Source organism: Chelon labrosus, assembly GCF_963514085.1.
Source record: "Chelon labrosus genome assembly, chromosome: 17".
Lineage (NCBI taxonomy): Eukaryota > Metazoa > Chordata > Actinopteri > Mugiliformes > Mugilidae > Chelon > Chelon labrosus.
Genome location: NC_140350.1, coordinates 12813787 through 12827326, shown reverse-complemented (window position 1 = coordinate 12827326; position 13540 = coordinate 12813787). Strand labels below are relative to the sequence as shown.

Below are 13540 nucleotides of genomic sequence, written 5' to 3'. Positions count from 1 at the left end.
TGTACTGAACGCAGTTCTCTGCATAAGACACAACAATCTGACATAAAGTCACATGTTTGCGATTTCAAAACACTGCCATTTATAATTACGCACTGCATGAGCTCATTGGCCACTATATGTGCTACCTGGCCAAATAGGTCTTATGTAATTGTTAACACTTCAGTCAGGAAGTAAGCAACAACAATGGAAGACATTGCTGAGAGAGGAAGAGGAAGAGGGAGGGTGAGAATGTGACGTGGACGAGGCGTTGTGGTCAGACCCAGCTGTAAAAACTGTTACCTAGATTCAACTCAAAAAAATTAAGGCAACATTTTCCAACCACTTTTTGCAAGTTTTGTGAACTTCTTGGTATTTTGAGTTGGGAAAAGTCAGAATTATGCATTTTACTGTACGCTAAAAAATTAAGTAAAGTCTACAAGAAAAACCAAATAATTTGAGTTTAACCAGTGTCAAAAAGATCAACATATTAACCACACCATAAGCAATTAAAATAGGTAACACTTTATATAAAAATTAAGAATTTTGAGTTGAGTTACTCTATTTTATTCATTCAGACCAGTTCTTCCTTTATATAATTTGAATGTGAAATGTGCTTCAAATAATTAGTTAGCATTGACATGAATAATAAAGAAAACAGGTATTCATTTCAAACATTTATTATTGCAAAACTGCTGCCATATACAAACAGTTGGATGTGTATTCAGCATTAGTTTCTGTAATTAATTTTAATGTTTTAAACATTTTAATATTAATAATAATAATACATTTTATTTAAAAGCGCTTTTCAAGATACTCAAAGACACTTTACATAAAAAGGACATCAAATTAGCAAAACAATGTGAAATATAACATCAAAAACACAATAAACTGAGCTAAACATTAAAAGCAATTTTAAAAAGGTGTGTTTTTGTCAGAGATTTGAAGGTAGGAAGGTCGGTACAGTCGCGGATGTGTTTGGGGAGAGAGTTCCAGAGGGAGGGGGCAGCTGCAGAGAAGGCTCTGTCGCCCCAGGTTCGATGCTTGGTCTTGAGTGGTGGAGTAAGGAGGTTTGCGTCACATGAACGGAGGCTGCGGGATGGATTGTGGCGATGGAGCAGGTCAGTGAGATAGGAAGGGGCCTGGTTATGGAGGGCTTTGTGTGTGAGGAGGAGGATTTTGAACTGAATACGCTGTGGAACTGGGAGCCAGTGGAGTTTCTGGAGGACAGGAGTGATGTGATCACGGGAGCGGGTGTGGGTGAGCAGACGTGCAGCAGAATTTTGGATGTACTGAAGTTTATTTAAAGTTTTGGATGGTGTGCCATAGAGGATGCTGTTGCAGTAGTCAATTCTGGAAGTGATGAAGGCGTGAATGAGGGTTTCAGCAGCAGAGAAGGAGAGTGATGGACGGAGTCGGGCAATGTTCTTGAGGTGGAAGAAGGCAGTTCTGGTGATTTGATTGATGTGATGATCAAAGGAGAGGTTACTGTCAAAGATGACTCCGAGGTTGCGGCTGTTGGGGGATGGAGACAAGGTGGAGTTGTCGATGGTGAGGCGGAAACTGTCTGTGGTGTTGTTGAGGGATTTGGGGCCGATAATGATTAGGTCTGATTTGTCACAATTTAGTTTGAGGAAGTTGATCTGCATCCAGGATTTGATGTCAGCGAGGCAATTGGAGAGAGTGGAAAGAGTGGCGGGAGTGATGGAGTTGGTGGAGATATAAAGCTGGACATCATCAGCATAACAGTGGAAATGGAGACCGTGGTGGCGAATGATGTTGCCAAGGGGGAGCAGGTAAAGTATGAAGAGGAGAGGACCAAGCACCGAACCCTGGGGGACACCTTGGGACAGAGGAACAGTGGAGGAGGTGCAGTTGTTGATGTGGATGAATTGTTGTCGGTGAATTACTGAAAAACTTAACAAATCTTAAAGTGCAGTGTAGAACACCTTCAAAGAACAATCTTCTACTGTATTCTCTTAAAACACTTAACATTAAAATAAAAGACAGGGACTCCTGACCTCAGCATTTTACATAACAGAACTAAGTCGGACTTCAGCTTATGAAGTGCACAGTGAATCATTATCCTCTTCAGAGGCTTCAAAAACAAGTGGTTCCTCCTGTTCGATCAATTGCCTTTGACAGTTTGAAATCCTGTGAAGTATGTGGAGCATGCCTTCTATGTTTGTGTGTCGCAAAAGTCCCATAAACATTTGTTTGGTGATCGCACCCTGCAAAGACACACTTTACAGTAACATTATTCTTCAGATGATGACCAATGAGTTCAAAAAATTCCTTTTCACTAGGGAATCCAGGTCTTTGACACAATAGGCAGGTGAACAAGAGAATTACTTGTGGTGAGTTAGGTGAGTCGACTTCTGGATGTTGTCTTGATAAGTGACAGCAAAGGGTTCTCCAGTTTTTAAAAGAGCATGGGCAGTCTGTATGTATACAAGGCAAGGTATGGTTGTGTCCAAAGGTCCCATGATGCAGTCTGTAAAAAAATAGAAAAGGATAGGATAGGTTAGGAATGCCAATTTAATTTTGCAGGCCTGGGTTAACTTGCTGAACAATTCTAGTGTATACTGCAGCTGCAGTGGCAGCCCTCGCGTGTTCTTTGGAGGCCATTACCTTCTAATAACCCTCACCACAGACTGCGCTGATGGACACAATATCTTTATCCACCATTTAAGAGAGCTAGTTTAACTGATAGTATCAGTGGTTACAAAATTCTCCACCACCAACTCAATTCCTCATGTAAATGACAAAATACTGTTTTACACAAAAGCATGTATTACAAAAACCCTAACACATTTACCTCAGTTACATCTACTTAAGAGCTTACCTACGGTAGGAATCGTTCCTCCTTGGCCCTCCTCCTCCAGTACATTGGATGGTCCTCTGAAGAAGCAACACAAATGACAGAATACTTTATGAAAATATCAGGAGAGGGAATATTATTGCAAGGTAAAAGAAAATATCTTCACTTGAACAAATGGTTTCAAAATGTATTGTATGTATGTAAAGTTCAGACAAATATATCAATAGATTACAGTTAGGCCTATGCAATTGATTTTCAATCATGTTCACTTCCTATATTTTCCTATACTTCCTATACTGTGAACCGCATGCGGCAAGCGGGTTAAGGCGAGACTCCGTATCTCTACAGGAGCTGGACAGTGTGGCTACAACGACACCGAAATGAAAAGATGTCCCGCCATGGGGCCCCGCCGTCCAGACTGTCTCTGAGCCCTTGAAGACAGTTTAGGACCCCCATAACAAACATTATGGATTACCAACGATGTGAAAATAATCTCTTTCCATTTCAAAAATTATATTGCATGTAGTCTGACAAATAAAACTTAAACTTTGCGCAGGAATCAGCTGCAGCGGGCTAGAAAGCCAGCGGTTAACTTCTAACTGATGCTAGACGAGCCATGCTAGCAGTGTTAAGCTAGCAGTGTTAAGTGTTAAGCTAGCAACTGGGATTCGGACAGAGGCAGTAAATTTAAGACAAGTGGTTTGAGACTGAATAATTCACATTCATCGCGACTATACCTTATGGCTGACCTCAATAGCTTAAACAGCTCTACTTTTAAGATTTAAGATATTTTGACGTTACTCAGACCTGCAGCGACAAACAACATGGACGATTTGAATGAAATGTCCGACACGTAAACGAACAAGCGGTCGACATTTGATATTTTTTTAAAAATCCGCAAACTAAGTAGATACAGCATTTAGCAATATGTAGATAAACATATTCTTACGTTAGTTGTTTGGGAATAACGTTAGACGTTCGGTGAGGGAATTCGCCTCATAGCGACCGAAAAAAGTCGCAACCGATTGTATTTCGCTACATTACAAATCCCATCCGTTACTGAGTAAAAAAAAAAAAACGTTGACTAACGAAAACCGAAAAAAAAAGATTTTACGTAGTGAGTGACGTATGGTCAGCATGTAGGCTACCACTACCAAGCGCCAAGTCTTTCTGTAGGAGATTGAGAACGAGATGGAGGTGGATCAGAAGAGCGACGACGGTTCAGAGACAGTTTGATTGACAGTTGATTATTTGAAAAAGTTTTATGGGATGGTCAGAACTAAAATTGCACATTATACCTTTCTAAGGGTCTTACATGTCATGTGTGACATGTGTTATGTTGTCATTACATGTGTATACATTTGTATAGACTTTTATACATTTGTATAGATTGTTCTTTAATTAAAAACTAAACAGTTTTGGATGTATGACCCCTTGTCCTATTTTCACTACATGGGAGAGATCCCCCGCCCCGTTCTACAGGTTATTTTTTAAATGTAACTAAGTAACTTTTACTTAAAATACATTTTAAATTAGCTACTTATTACTTTTACTTGAGTAATTTTTCAGATGGGTAATTTCATTTGTACTTGAGTAATATTTCATCCAAGTATTGGTACTTTTACTTGAGTACGATATTTTAGTACTTTTTCCACCTCTGATAGTTACTTACATGTATTACGTGCAGTTTGCATCCGTCAAAGCCACAAATCCGAACAAACGGCGCTGGTCAGTCACAGCCGATGCGAGCAGAGACGAACCTGTTCTTCCGTTGCTGCATGTGGGCGTGTCATGACGTTTTGCTTTCGGTATGAGCCATTAAACGGCGTTTTATAAAACTAATTTATTGCGAATTTCAATAAAATCAATTTAATGATAGATAACAATACGTTCCCAAAACATTCGCACTTTCTACTTAAATGCAACTTATATAAACACAAAAAGAAAAGGAAATCAATTTATTGTAAGAAATATACTTTTTAAAATGAATTTATATGGACAATACCATGGAAGGGCTTTTTACAGTGTCCGGCAAGATGCTGTCTAATTATTTTGCTTTCCTCTTTATTTATTTATTTATTTATTTATTTATTTTTATCTGCACATTTTTTTCTGCACATTGTATTTTTTAGCTTACTGTTTTGTGAGCATATTTTAGTTAACTCCAATGTAAATATATCTGCTGTGCATATGTTGCACTGACTTGTTTGGTGAAAAATAAAAAAATCAATATTTCAATAGCATGCGTGTGTATCTGCAAATATTTCTGTGCATGTAAACAATCTGGACAATTCTCTACAGTTTGAACTATGTTAGCATTATGGCAAAGCATACTAAAGATGAGAGTGCTTTTCATTATGCCCAACAGTGTGTAGTTGGTTACACAAAAATCTGTAATACGAATGAAGTGTGTGCCATCTGGTGCAAAAGTTTGATTTTGGTTGCAGTGCTTCATTTTGCGGGATATATGAGGTATTTTGCAGTTTGGGTGTGTGGTTTGGTGAATTGTGTTAGTATTTTGATAAAACCAGCCTAGTTTGCAAAATTGTGTTTTAAAGCAATTGGAAAAAACTGTAAACACTGAAGTGTTTCTGTTATTTAGCCTAGCCCGCTGAGTAAAATGTTGCTGTCAGTATAATAGAAACATGTGTCAGTACAACACAATACAATTCAATAGTACAAACTACTGTCAAGTCCTTCTTTTCTTTCCTTCTCCTCAGCGATTCACTTGATCAGAACAATGCTGTTGTGAAAATAACCACCAAAATAAATGTGTTTCTTTGCTGAGCGGCTGTGAATGTGGGTTATGAGCCTTGCTTTAAATCAGATTTATGAAGGAACCGGAGTCGTGTTATTTGCACGTTACTGCTAAGTGAGTAACCGTGGTAACAGGTCACTGCCTTCAGGAGCTGTCATTCAAGACGAGTGTGTTTTTTAGGTCACATTAAAGTCAAAATGTTGTGATGAGGAAATGTGTGGTTACAATAATACCAGACTTGACTAGCAGCCGGTTCTCAACGGTAAACGGTCTTCAGCTGTTACTCTGCATCAGCTCTGGACAGATCTGAACTCTGACTGACGCCGTCCTCCTGCTGCATCCACGCTCCTAAAACAGCGACGTGCGCGTGCACCGCTCTATCTGCTCTTTCACGGGGCCGCGCTCATTTTTCAGTAAACGCGCACCACAGCGCGCCGCCGTTTTCTTGCCGCTTGTACAGTCTGTGTGTGCAGACATGGCTGCGCTCAGCAAATTAACGCACAACTGCTACGAGATAGGTCACACTTGGAACCCGTCGTGTGTGCAGTCTGCCGCGGATGTAACCAGGAGTGCTCTGGAGGTGTCCTTCAAAATATATGCCCCTCTTTATGTGGTAAGACGTTTGACCTGCTGTATTCGGTGAACCCTGGGGCTAGCTAAAGTTAGCTAGCTAACCAAGTTAGGCTAACTAGTTCAGAGGAGGCGTCTGTAGATTAGTTGTCATGCCGTTAGTGATACACTTATGGACCAAGTTCAGCTAATGGAAAAACGGGAGACAGCAAAAACGTTGCTTGCCATATTTTGCTCTTTAAACAGACGCAATGGCAAATATACTCCTCCGGCTAATCTGCTTTAGCCTTGCACACATTCTGATAACTTGTGCAAACTAGTTAAAAAAAATGTTTGACTGGTTAACCAAGCATTTTTATGGCCTATGCGCATTTCTGAAGACTTAGAGGGTAAAGTTTAAATCAATTTCACAACTTTGCATTGCCTTTGCAACACTGTAATGCTTTCTGAATAACCAATTAACTGTGCATCGCAGATAGCAGCAATTCTGAGAAGAAGGAAGAAGGATTACTATTTAAAAAGGCTTCTCCCTGAGATCCTGTGGTCTACCTCTTTCCTCACTACTAATGGAGGTCTCTACATTGTTTTCTTCTGCATTCTCAGGTTAGTAAGTCCAACAAATGTCAAACACATGACAAATGTCAGTTTGAATTGGAGATGCAAAGAATGTATGGATCAGTATGAATGGCTATGTCTACACGAACTATATATCTTCAACCCGATAAAAGCGTACCTTTTTGACATCTGAAAAGTAGTTCTGATTTTCTTTGGAGCATCTGATTTGCTGGAAACGTAACAGAAGAAGAATATGTTTTGAATGACAACACTAAATTTGTTCAGTAGAAGAAGGTGACCAAGGACCTACGTGTTTAACGGCACAAGTTGTTGTTTTGCCACGGCCATGTTTTTGTTCCCCATGTAACTTCTGGCCTGATATGGGTCAAATGTGCACAGACATAATGTATTGTTTTGACGAGAGAGAAGTAATCAGATTAAGCATTAACATGGTTATTAAACATTAACATCTTACTATTAGACTGGTTACCAATAAGTTACATTACCCTTCTCAATCGGATTGGCATTTCTTTCCAATCAAGTCAGTCCGTTCCAACTGAGGTGTTTACATAAGATGTTTTTTTTTATTAGAATTTGCTGTGGGAAATCTATTGCAGCAACATGAAAAAAGGAGATTCATGCAGGTCTATATCCATATAGGCCATCTTTCTGTGCCTGTGGTTAGACGGTATCACACAGTTGTTGTTTTTCCATGGTCTTTGTAAAGTTTTCCCAGTCACTTTAAGGTGCTGTGTGTAGTTTTTTTTCTGAACGAACAGAAGTCCTATTGAAATTTCTATTAACATTAAATGTCTTTGTTTTCCTGAAGTCTATCAAATTCGGTGCATTTAGTTCCTTGTAAAACATATGCAAAGTAGCAAGTCTTCTCCACTACCTTTGCCCCACAGTGGAATAGACCATTGGCAATAAGTACAGAAAGTGCTGTATATTGCAACTGGAGATGAAAAAAAAACCTTTAATATGAAACAGCTGCACAGATACAGAGTATTTTAAGTATATAGATATTTTCTTTTTAATTGAAGAAAAAAAGAAAAAAGAACCTGTTTTTAAATGTTCTGATATTATGCTTGATTTCACTGTTTCCCTGTTAAAAACACTGAAAATTAGAACATAGAAATAATGCAGTGTTTATCTAACTTTAGGAAACTTTTGGGAGGCTACTATTCCTGGTCTGCCGGGTTTGGCTCAGCACTGCCTGCCTCCTATATTGCCATCCTCCTGGAGCGCAAGAGCAGGTACGATTCCTGTCTTTTTCTTACTTTCTTCTTGTGTTGAACACATTTGACAAGTTTAACACTTAGTTGTACTTAGCAAATGTGTTTCGACCGAACTAAGTTATGTCAGATATCAGGCATGTCCTTGTAATATTAGTTCTGTGTTTGTTCTGCATCTATACCTCACTCTCTTTCTCATCCCAACTAGGAGAGGCCTGCTGACAATATACATGGCAAATCTTGTAAGAACTGCTCTGTTAACTTGAATATAATTTATTAAATGTAAAGCAATACATCTACAAACTGTATGCAGTATCTAACAGTTCAATCTTGTTTTCAGGCCACTGAGACTTTGTTCCGCATGGCAGTGACACGAGGCATCGTAAATCCCATCAGACATGGCGAGGTAAGACCAGAGCGGTAAATATAGATATAGGTATTTGAGTTTGCTATCAGCTCCCTTGACTGAAGCATGGTTGTGAAATGAGTGGCTAGATGTTTCACGTGTTGTCCTGATTTTTTTCTTTCTTTCTCTGCTTCCCATCAGGTTCTCTTGTTCTGCATAACTGCATCACTCTATATGTTCTTCTTCAGGTCAGATCAGCACAGTGGACACAAAATGTGGTACATTACCGGATATAAAAAATGAGTATATGATTAACATTCCACTTAAATGTTTTCTACTGCAGGAGTAAAGATGGCCTCAAAGGTTTTGCATTCTCTGCATTAAAGTAAGTTGTTTCTGTCCTTACTGATGTCTTGTTTTTAGGCTGTTCGACAGTTAAAATGCTTAAGGAGTTGCATTCCCTGTCACAGGTTCATCATTGGGAAAGAAGAGATTCCAAGTCACTCTACAATAGCAGACCATGCCGGCACAAGCCCCCCTGAGAGGACAGCTGCTATAGAAACTGAGGATTCACAGGCATCAACAGAAAGGCCTGTCTCTAGGAGGAAAACTCTGCTAGCGTACATCAGGGAACTGCTGGAATCAATGTGAGCGAAAAACACACCAGAACACAGACACACGTGGGTTTGTGTTGAGTGCTGGCCTGTCACTGACTTTAACTGTTGTTCTTTCTTCTTTTTTGTTTAATAATCCAGATGCAAAAAAGGTCCAAGACACAGATGTTGTAAACACTATCAAGACAATTGCATTTCCTACTGTGTAAAAGTAAGACTCATTCTAAACAAGATTATACTTCCTGTGATTTCCTTCATCCGGTGATGGTTGTGTAATACCCAAATTATTGTGAGGAATTACACTTTTCTGTTTTTTTTCCTACTGCAGGGCTTTGTCAGGATGTTCAGTGTCGGCTACCTGATTCAGTGTTGTCTTAAAGTGCCCTCGGCCTTCAGGCAGATGTTCTCTAAACCCTCGCGGCTCCCCTCCCTCTTCTACAACAAAGAGAACTTCCAGCTGGGGGCATTTCTTGGCTCTTTCGTCAGTATCTATAAGGTACAATATATATATTTTTTAAATTATTTCAGTTTTTATTTCGCGCTTGGTATTTTTGTTTGGCAAAAAGTTTTAGAAGAAATTTTCCCTAGAAACAGTTTGCACATTTCTATGCTGTCCTTCTCACACATTTGATTTGAACGTCTCATATATTCATCCTGTTTTAATTGATCTGGTTTTATTAAAAGTATTACATTGTGTTTTATCTTTCGCTCAGGGAACAAGCTGCTTGTTGCGCTGGCTGCGTAACATTGATGATGAACTCCACGCCCTGATAGCTGGTAAAGGCGGGATTGCGTAAACTGTCATATAACGTCCCTGCAGAGCTGTCCTCCCAGGGATTTTGTCATGTCGTAGCTGATGTACACTGTTTGACGACTGTCTCTTCTCCCCTCTCTCCGGTCCCTCAAGGCTTCCTGGCTGGTATCTCAATGTTCTTCTACAAAAGCACAACAATATCCATGTATCTCTTCTCTAAGCTGGTGGAGGTAAAAGAAAAGCTATCTATCTATAGATAATAGAGCTGTAGATAAACTCAAATATCATATCACAGCAACAACTGATACTTATCATAGTAAAGAGAAAAATAATAAAAGTAATGCACTCCAAGGGTTATACTGAGGTGCTGAACACTTTGATTTGTGGGTTTATTACAGTTCAGAAAATCCAAGGGCAGCAAAGCAAACGACTTTTTCATTCTTTGAGCAGCTGTGTTCTTGTTTTATGCTGCACATGGCATACGTCTGTTAGCTATAACTAAAGAGTCACTTGCACGTTAGTAGTATGTCACTATTTGCGTCTGTTTATCTGAAGCTTATCTGTACTGTCCAGTTCATGATTAACAGAACATTCAATGTCTCCCTGTAGACCATGTACTTCAAGGGCATCGAGTCCGGCCACTTCCCTTACTTTCCCCATGCAGACACCGTCATATACGCCGTCTCCACTGCTATCTGTTTCCAAGCTGTAAGTAACACCTGATCCCACAGCGCATACCCGCTCACATAAATATACTTCACTCACATTTATTTTTAACCAAGAATGAATATAATGTGTGACTCGATGTGTTTACACAGGCAGTGATGGAAGTGCAGAACCTCAGGCCTTCATACTGGAAGTTCCTGCTGCGTTTAACTAAGGGCAGGTACGATTGTGTGCTGTGAAACCTGTCAGCCGTTTAAGTCTGGTTTGAGAGTTAGTCAAATGAACATGTCCTTTTTCCCAGGTTTGCTCTGATGAACCGACAGGTGCTAGATGTGTTCGGGACCGAGGCCTCGAGGGACTTCAAAGGCTTTGTTCCCAAGCTGGACCCCCGTTACACCACGGTGCACTGCCAAGCGGTGCTTCCACCAGGAGGTGACATCCAACTTGGATGACTTTGTGACCAGGGGTCTTGACTTGTGGAGGGGTTTTAGGGGTTACCTCAGCAGGAAACGAACAGCCTGGCTGTTCTTTCTGCTTAATTTAATATAACCGCTTGGAAGTTGTGTTGCTTTGTGAAGGCGTGGGATGTGATATGGGGGTGCAAAAGCCCAAAATCTGTTCAAAGCAGGGTGTTAATTTTGGAGTTGCACAAGCACACTTACTGACGAGGTCCGAGCACTTACTGCTAACTGAAAACAAAATGAAAGGCATCATTTCATTGAGAATGCATTATTTTGTAAAAAATTACAAATTTAAGTCCCAAATGAAGATTTTAAATAGTGTAAAGGAAACACTAATAATGAAGGAACAACATAAAGCCACATAATTCTTAGTCGTATTTTGCCATCGTGTCAGTTTGTATCTGGCAGCAGTTGTTCATTCAAATAATAAAAAAATAATAATTTTGAAAAGACATCGAATTTCCTTAGGACACAGGCACATTCCTGTTGTCATTTAATTGTATTCTTTCTTGATATTGCCAGTAACCTGTTGGTTGACTGAACCCTTTTTTTATTTTATTTGAATGGTTGGGTTTACACCACAGGTAAAACTCACTAATTTCTTTTGGGAGGGATGGACACAGCGATACCTGACTTAAGAGCAGAAAGAGTTTGAATTTTTTTTAAGTCTGTGGATGCAACTGAGGATATATACAAGTATGTAGCCTTATCAAATATTTAGTAGCAATGGGATATGTGTCTGGATGGAAAACAATGAACGGGGAAAGTCCTAATTTCAGTGAAGTATTGAAAAACATTAAATGTGGTTGAGTTTTCCTTAGATTTGAAGAGTTTATTGTAATTACACTAATAGTTTCAGTGAAGTAAGTCACCTTTATAGATACATAGAGGTTAAAAGAAAAGCATCAAGGACCAAGTTATTTGTGATCAAAATTAAATCTTAGAAACTTTTATCACAACCCAGTAACTGCAAAGTAATTCATTTAAACTTAAAAACACATACCAGTAAATCCAGCTGAGGCAGCGTAGTCAATCCATCGGTACTTGTTTATTAGTAAATCTTTTAAGGTGGCTGCAGAGCAGTAACCTGATTGCAGATTATTGATGAACATCTTTCTTCCTCATGATTTCAGAAAAAAAAAAAATAGTTTATTTTAAATCTATAAAAGGTCTATATCATGTAAGAAACTTAATATATTGCGCTACAGTCTGAAGAGATTATTCGGGGAGGGGACTTTGATGGTGCAGTGAGATTGGGAGGGAACCGTTTTTCCACACTGTCTGAATTTTACTAATGGCCTGCTGGTAACTGTGCAAACTAACTCTGAGTCATCTGTCTGGCTTTAGTTTCATATAGTTTGTTTACACGGATGTTAAGTCGTAAGCAGACCCAGACAAGTCAAATATGTGCTTGTTTCACATAAAGATATATAATAAACATTTTTTTTTTTTTTTTTTTTTGCTGTTGGTATTTTTATGAATACTTTCTGAATATTCCAAGGTGAGCTCTGTCACTTAAGATTCACGTCGATTGGAACAATATTTACTGGAGAATTCAGTTCCGCATTGAAGCTTGAAGTTACTGTGACCTGTGAATAAAATGCACACAGCTCAGTCTTTGTTTTTGACTTTTTTTGTTGGTGACCGATCAGAATGTCTGCTAAATACGTTTTAAATCTGTAATCTGAAAAGTGAGTATTTACTAAGAATAAATAACCGCAGTGCTTTTTTTTAAGTTAATTAACATGAGCTACTAATGTGTTTCAAGTGATGTTATACTAATGCATTTCATTTTTTAACATGGACCATTCACAACCGCTTCATTCAAGTACAACTGTTACAGAAAAGTCATTACAGATGTAAATTCATTACATCTGCCTGTGCACACATCGTATTGATGGTAGTTATTTGAACTGCCAGATTGTTTACTTCAAGTTGTGAAATCAGCTCTTCAATCCAGCTTTAGACACACCGGACCTCCATAGCAGAAGCCATGATTGTAAAAAAATAAAAATAAATACAGTATAAAATTGATGTTGTATATGTTATCCAAATCTGTCATAGAAATGTGATGCAACAATGTTTTTTGATTTATGTAATAGGGGTATCTATTAAAATATTTTTAAATCGTTTTGCTGGATTTGTTTGTTGTCTGTGCTTGGTTTCTTCCCATACGGTTTTGGCTGAATATATTTTATATGCAGAGCACGTTTAAAGGGCACTTTAGGGAACTGGATTCGCACATGGAGTCCTTGAACAGGTGATGTGTTCACTCCACTTTGTGAGAAATTAACATTTTGTGACATTTTTTAAGCTTTTGCACAGTATTCCTTTTTTATCTGAGTTCTTGTGGCTTTTGTTCATATCATGAGGCCTTGAGATTAGAAATACCGTAATAGAAACACAGTAATAGTTACAGATGATTTTCTAACCCTTAAATTTAGCACAGGTCTCTGATCTCTTAATTCATTTTGCACTGAAAACTAGGTCAAAGGGCATCTTCTCGGAGATGGTAAAACCCTTTTTTTTTTTTCCTTTTTTTTGATATTACACAATAAAATATGTAAATAAATAAGATTTAAATAAAAAATGTTCTCAAAAAGCTACGTGTCCTATATTATCAATTTCAATTTCCTAAGAAATGTTATGGTCAGAAACTTTGTACCAATAAAATGCTTGGAAAATATATTGTCCAGAGGACACTAAAAGAACTCTGCCCTTGCAACACCACAAGCCCAAAATGAACTTTGTCCCTAAATGTATAAAGTTCACGATTTACGCAGC

General features: G+C 38.6%; 1 protein-coding gene across 1 annotated transcript; it reads left to right on the top strand.

Moving 5' to 3' along the window:
- Positions 1-4894: 4894 nt before the first annotated feature.
- On the top strand, positions 4895-13082 carry tmem135 (transmembrane protein 135). Its single transcript, XM_084565383.1, has 15 exons — positions 4895-6168; positions 6601-6728; positions 7844-7936; positions 8124-8157; positions 8256-8321; positions 8463-8509; positions 8605-8646; positions 8732-8908; positions 9017-9086; positions 9204-9371; positions 9589-9652; positions 9783-9859; positions 10239-10337; positions 10448-10515; positions 10597-13082. The coding sequence occupies exons 1-15, from the start codon at positions 6031-6033 to the stop codon at positions 10745-10747; spliced, it is 1422 nt and encodes a 473-aa protein (XP_084421509.1). The 5' UTR covers positions 4895-6030; the 3' UTR covers positions 10748-13082.
- Positions 13083-13540: the final 458 nt, after the last annotated feature.

Coding starts and splice junctions, on each gene's coding strand:
- tmem135 (XM_084565383.1), top strand. CDS start 6,031: ATGGCTGCGCTCAGCAAATTAACGCACAACTGCTACGAGATAGGTCAC. Junction 10,338..10,447: donor CTGCTATCTGTTTCCAAGCT/GTAAGTAACACC, acceptor GTGTTTACACAG/GCAGTGATGGAAGTGCAGAA. Junction 10,516..10,596: donor CTGCGTTTAACTAAGGGCAG/GTACGATTGTGT, acceptor CCTTTTTCCCAG/GTTTGCTCTGATGAACCGAC.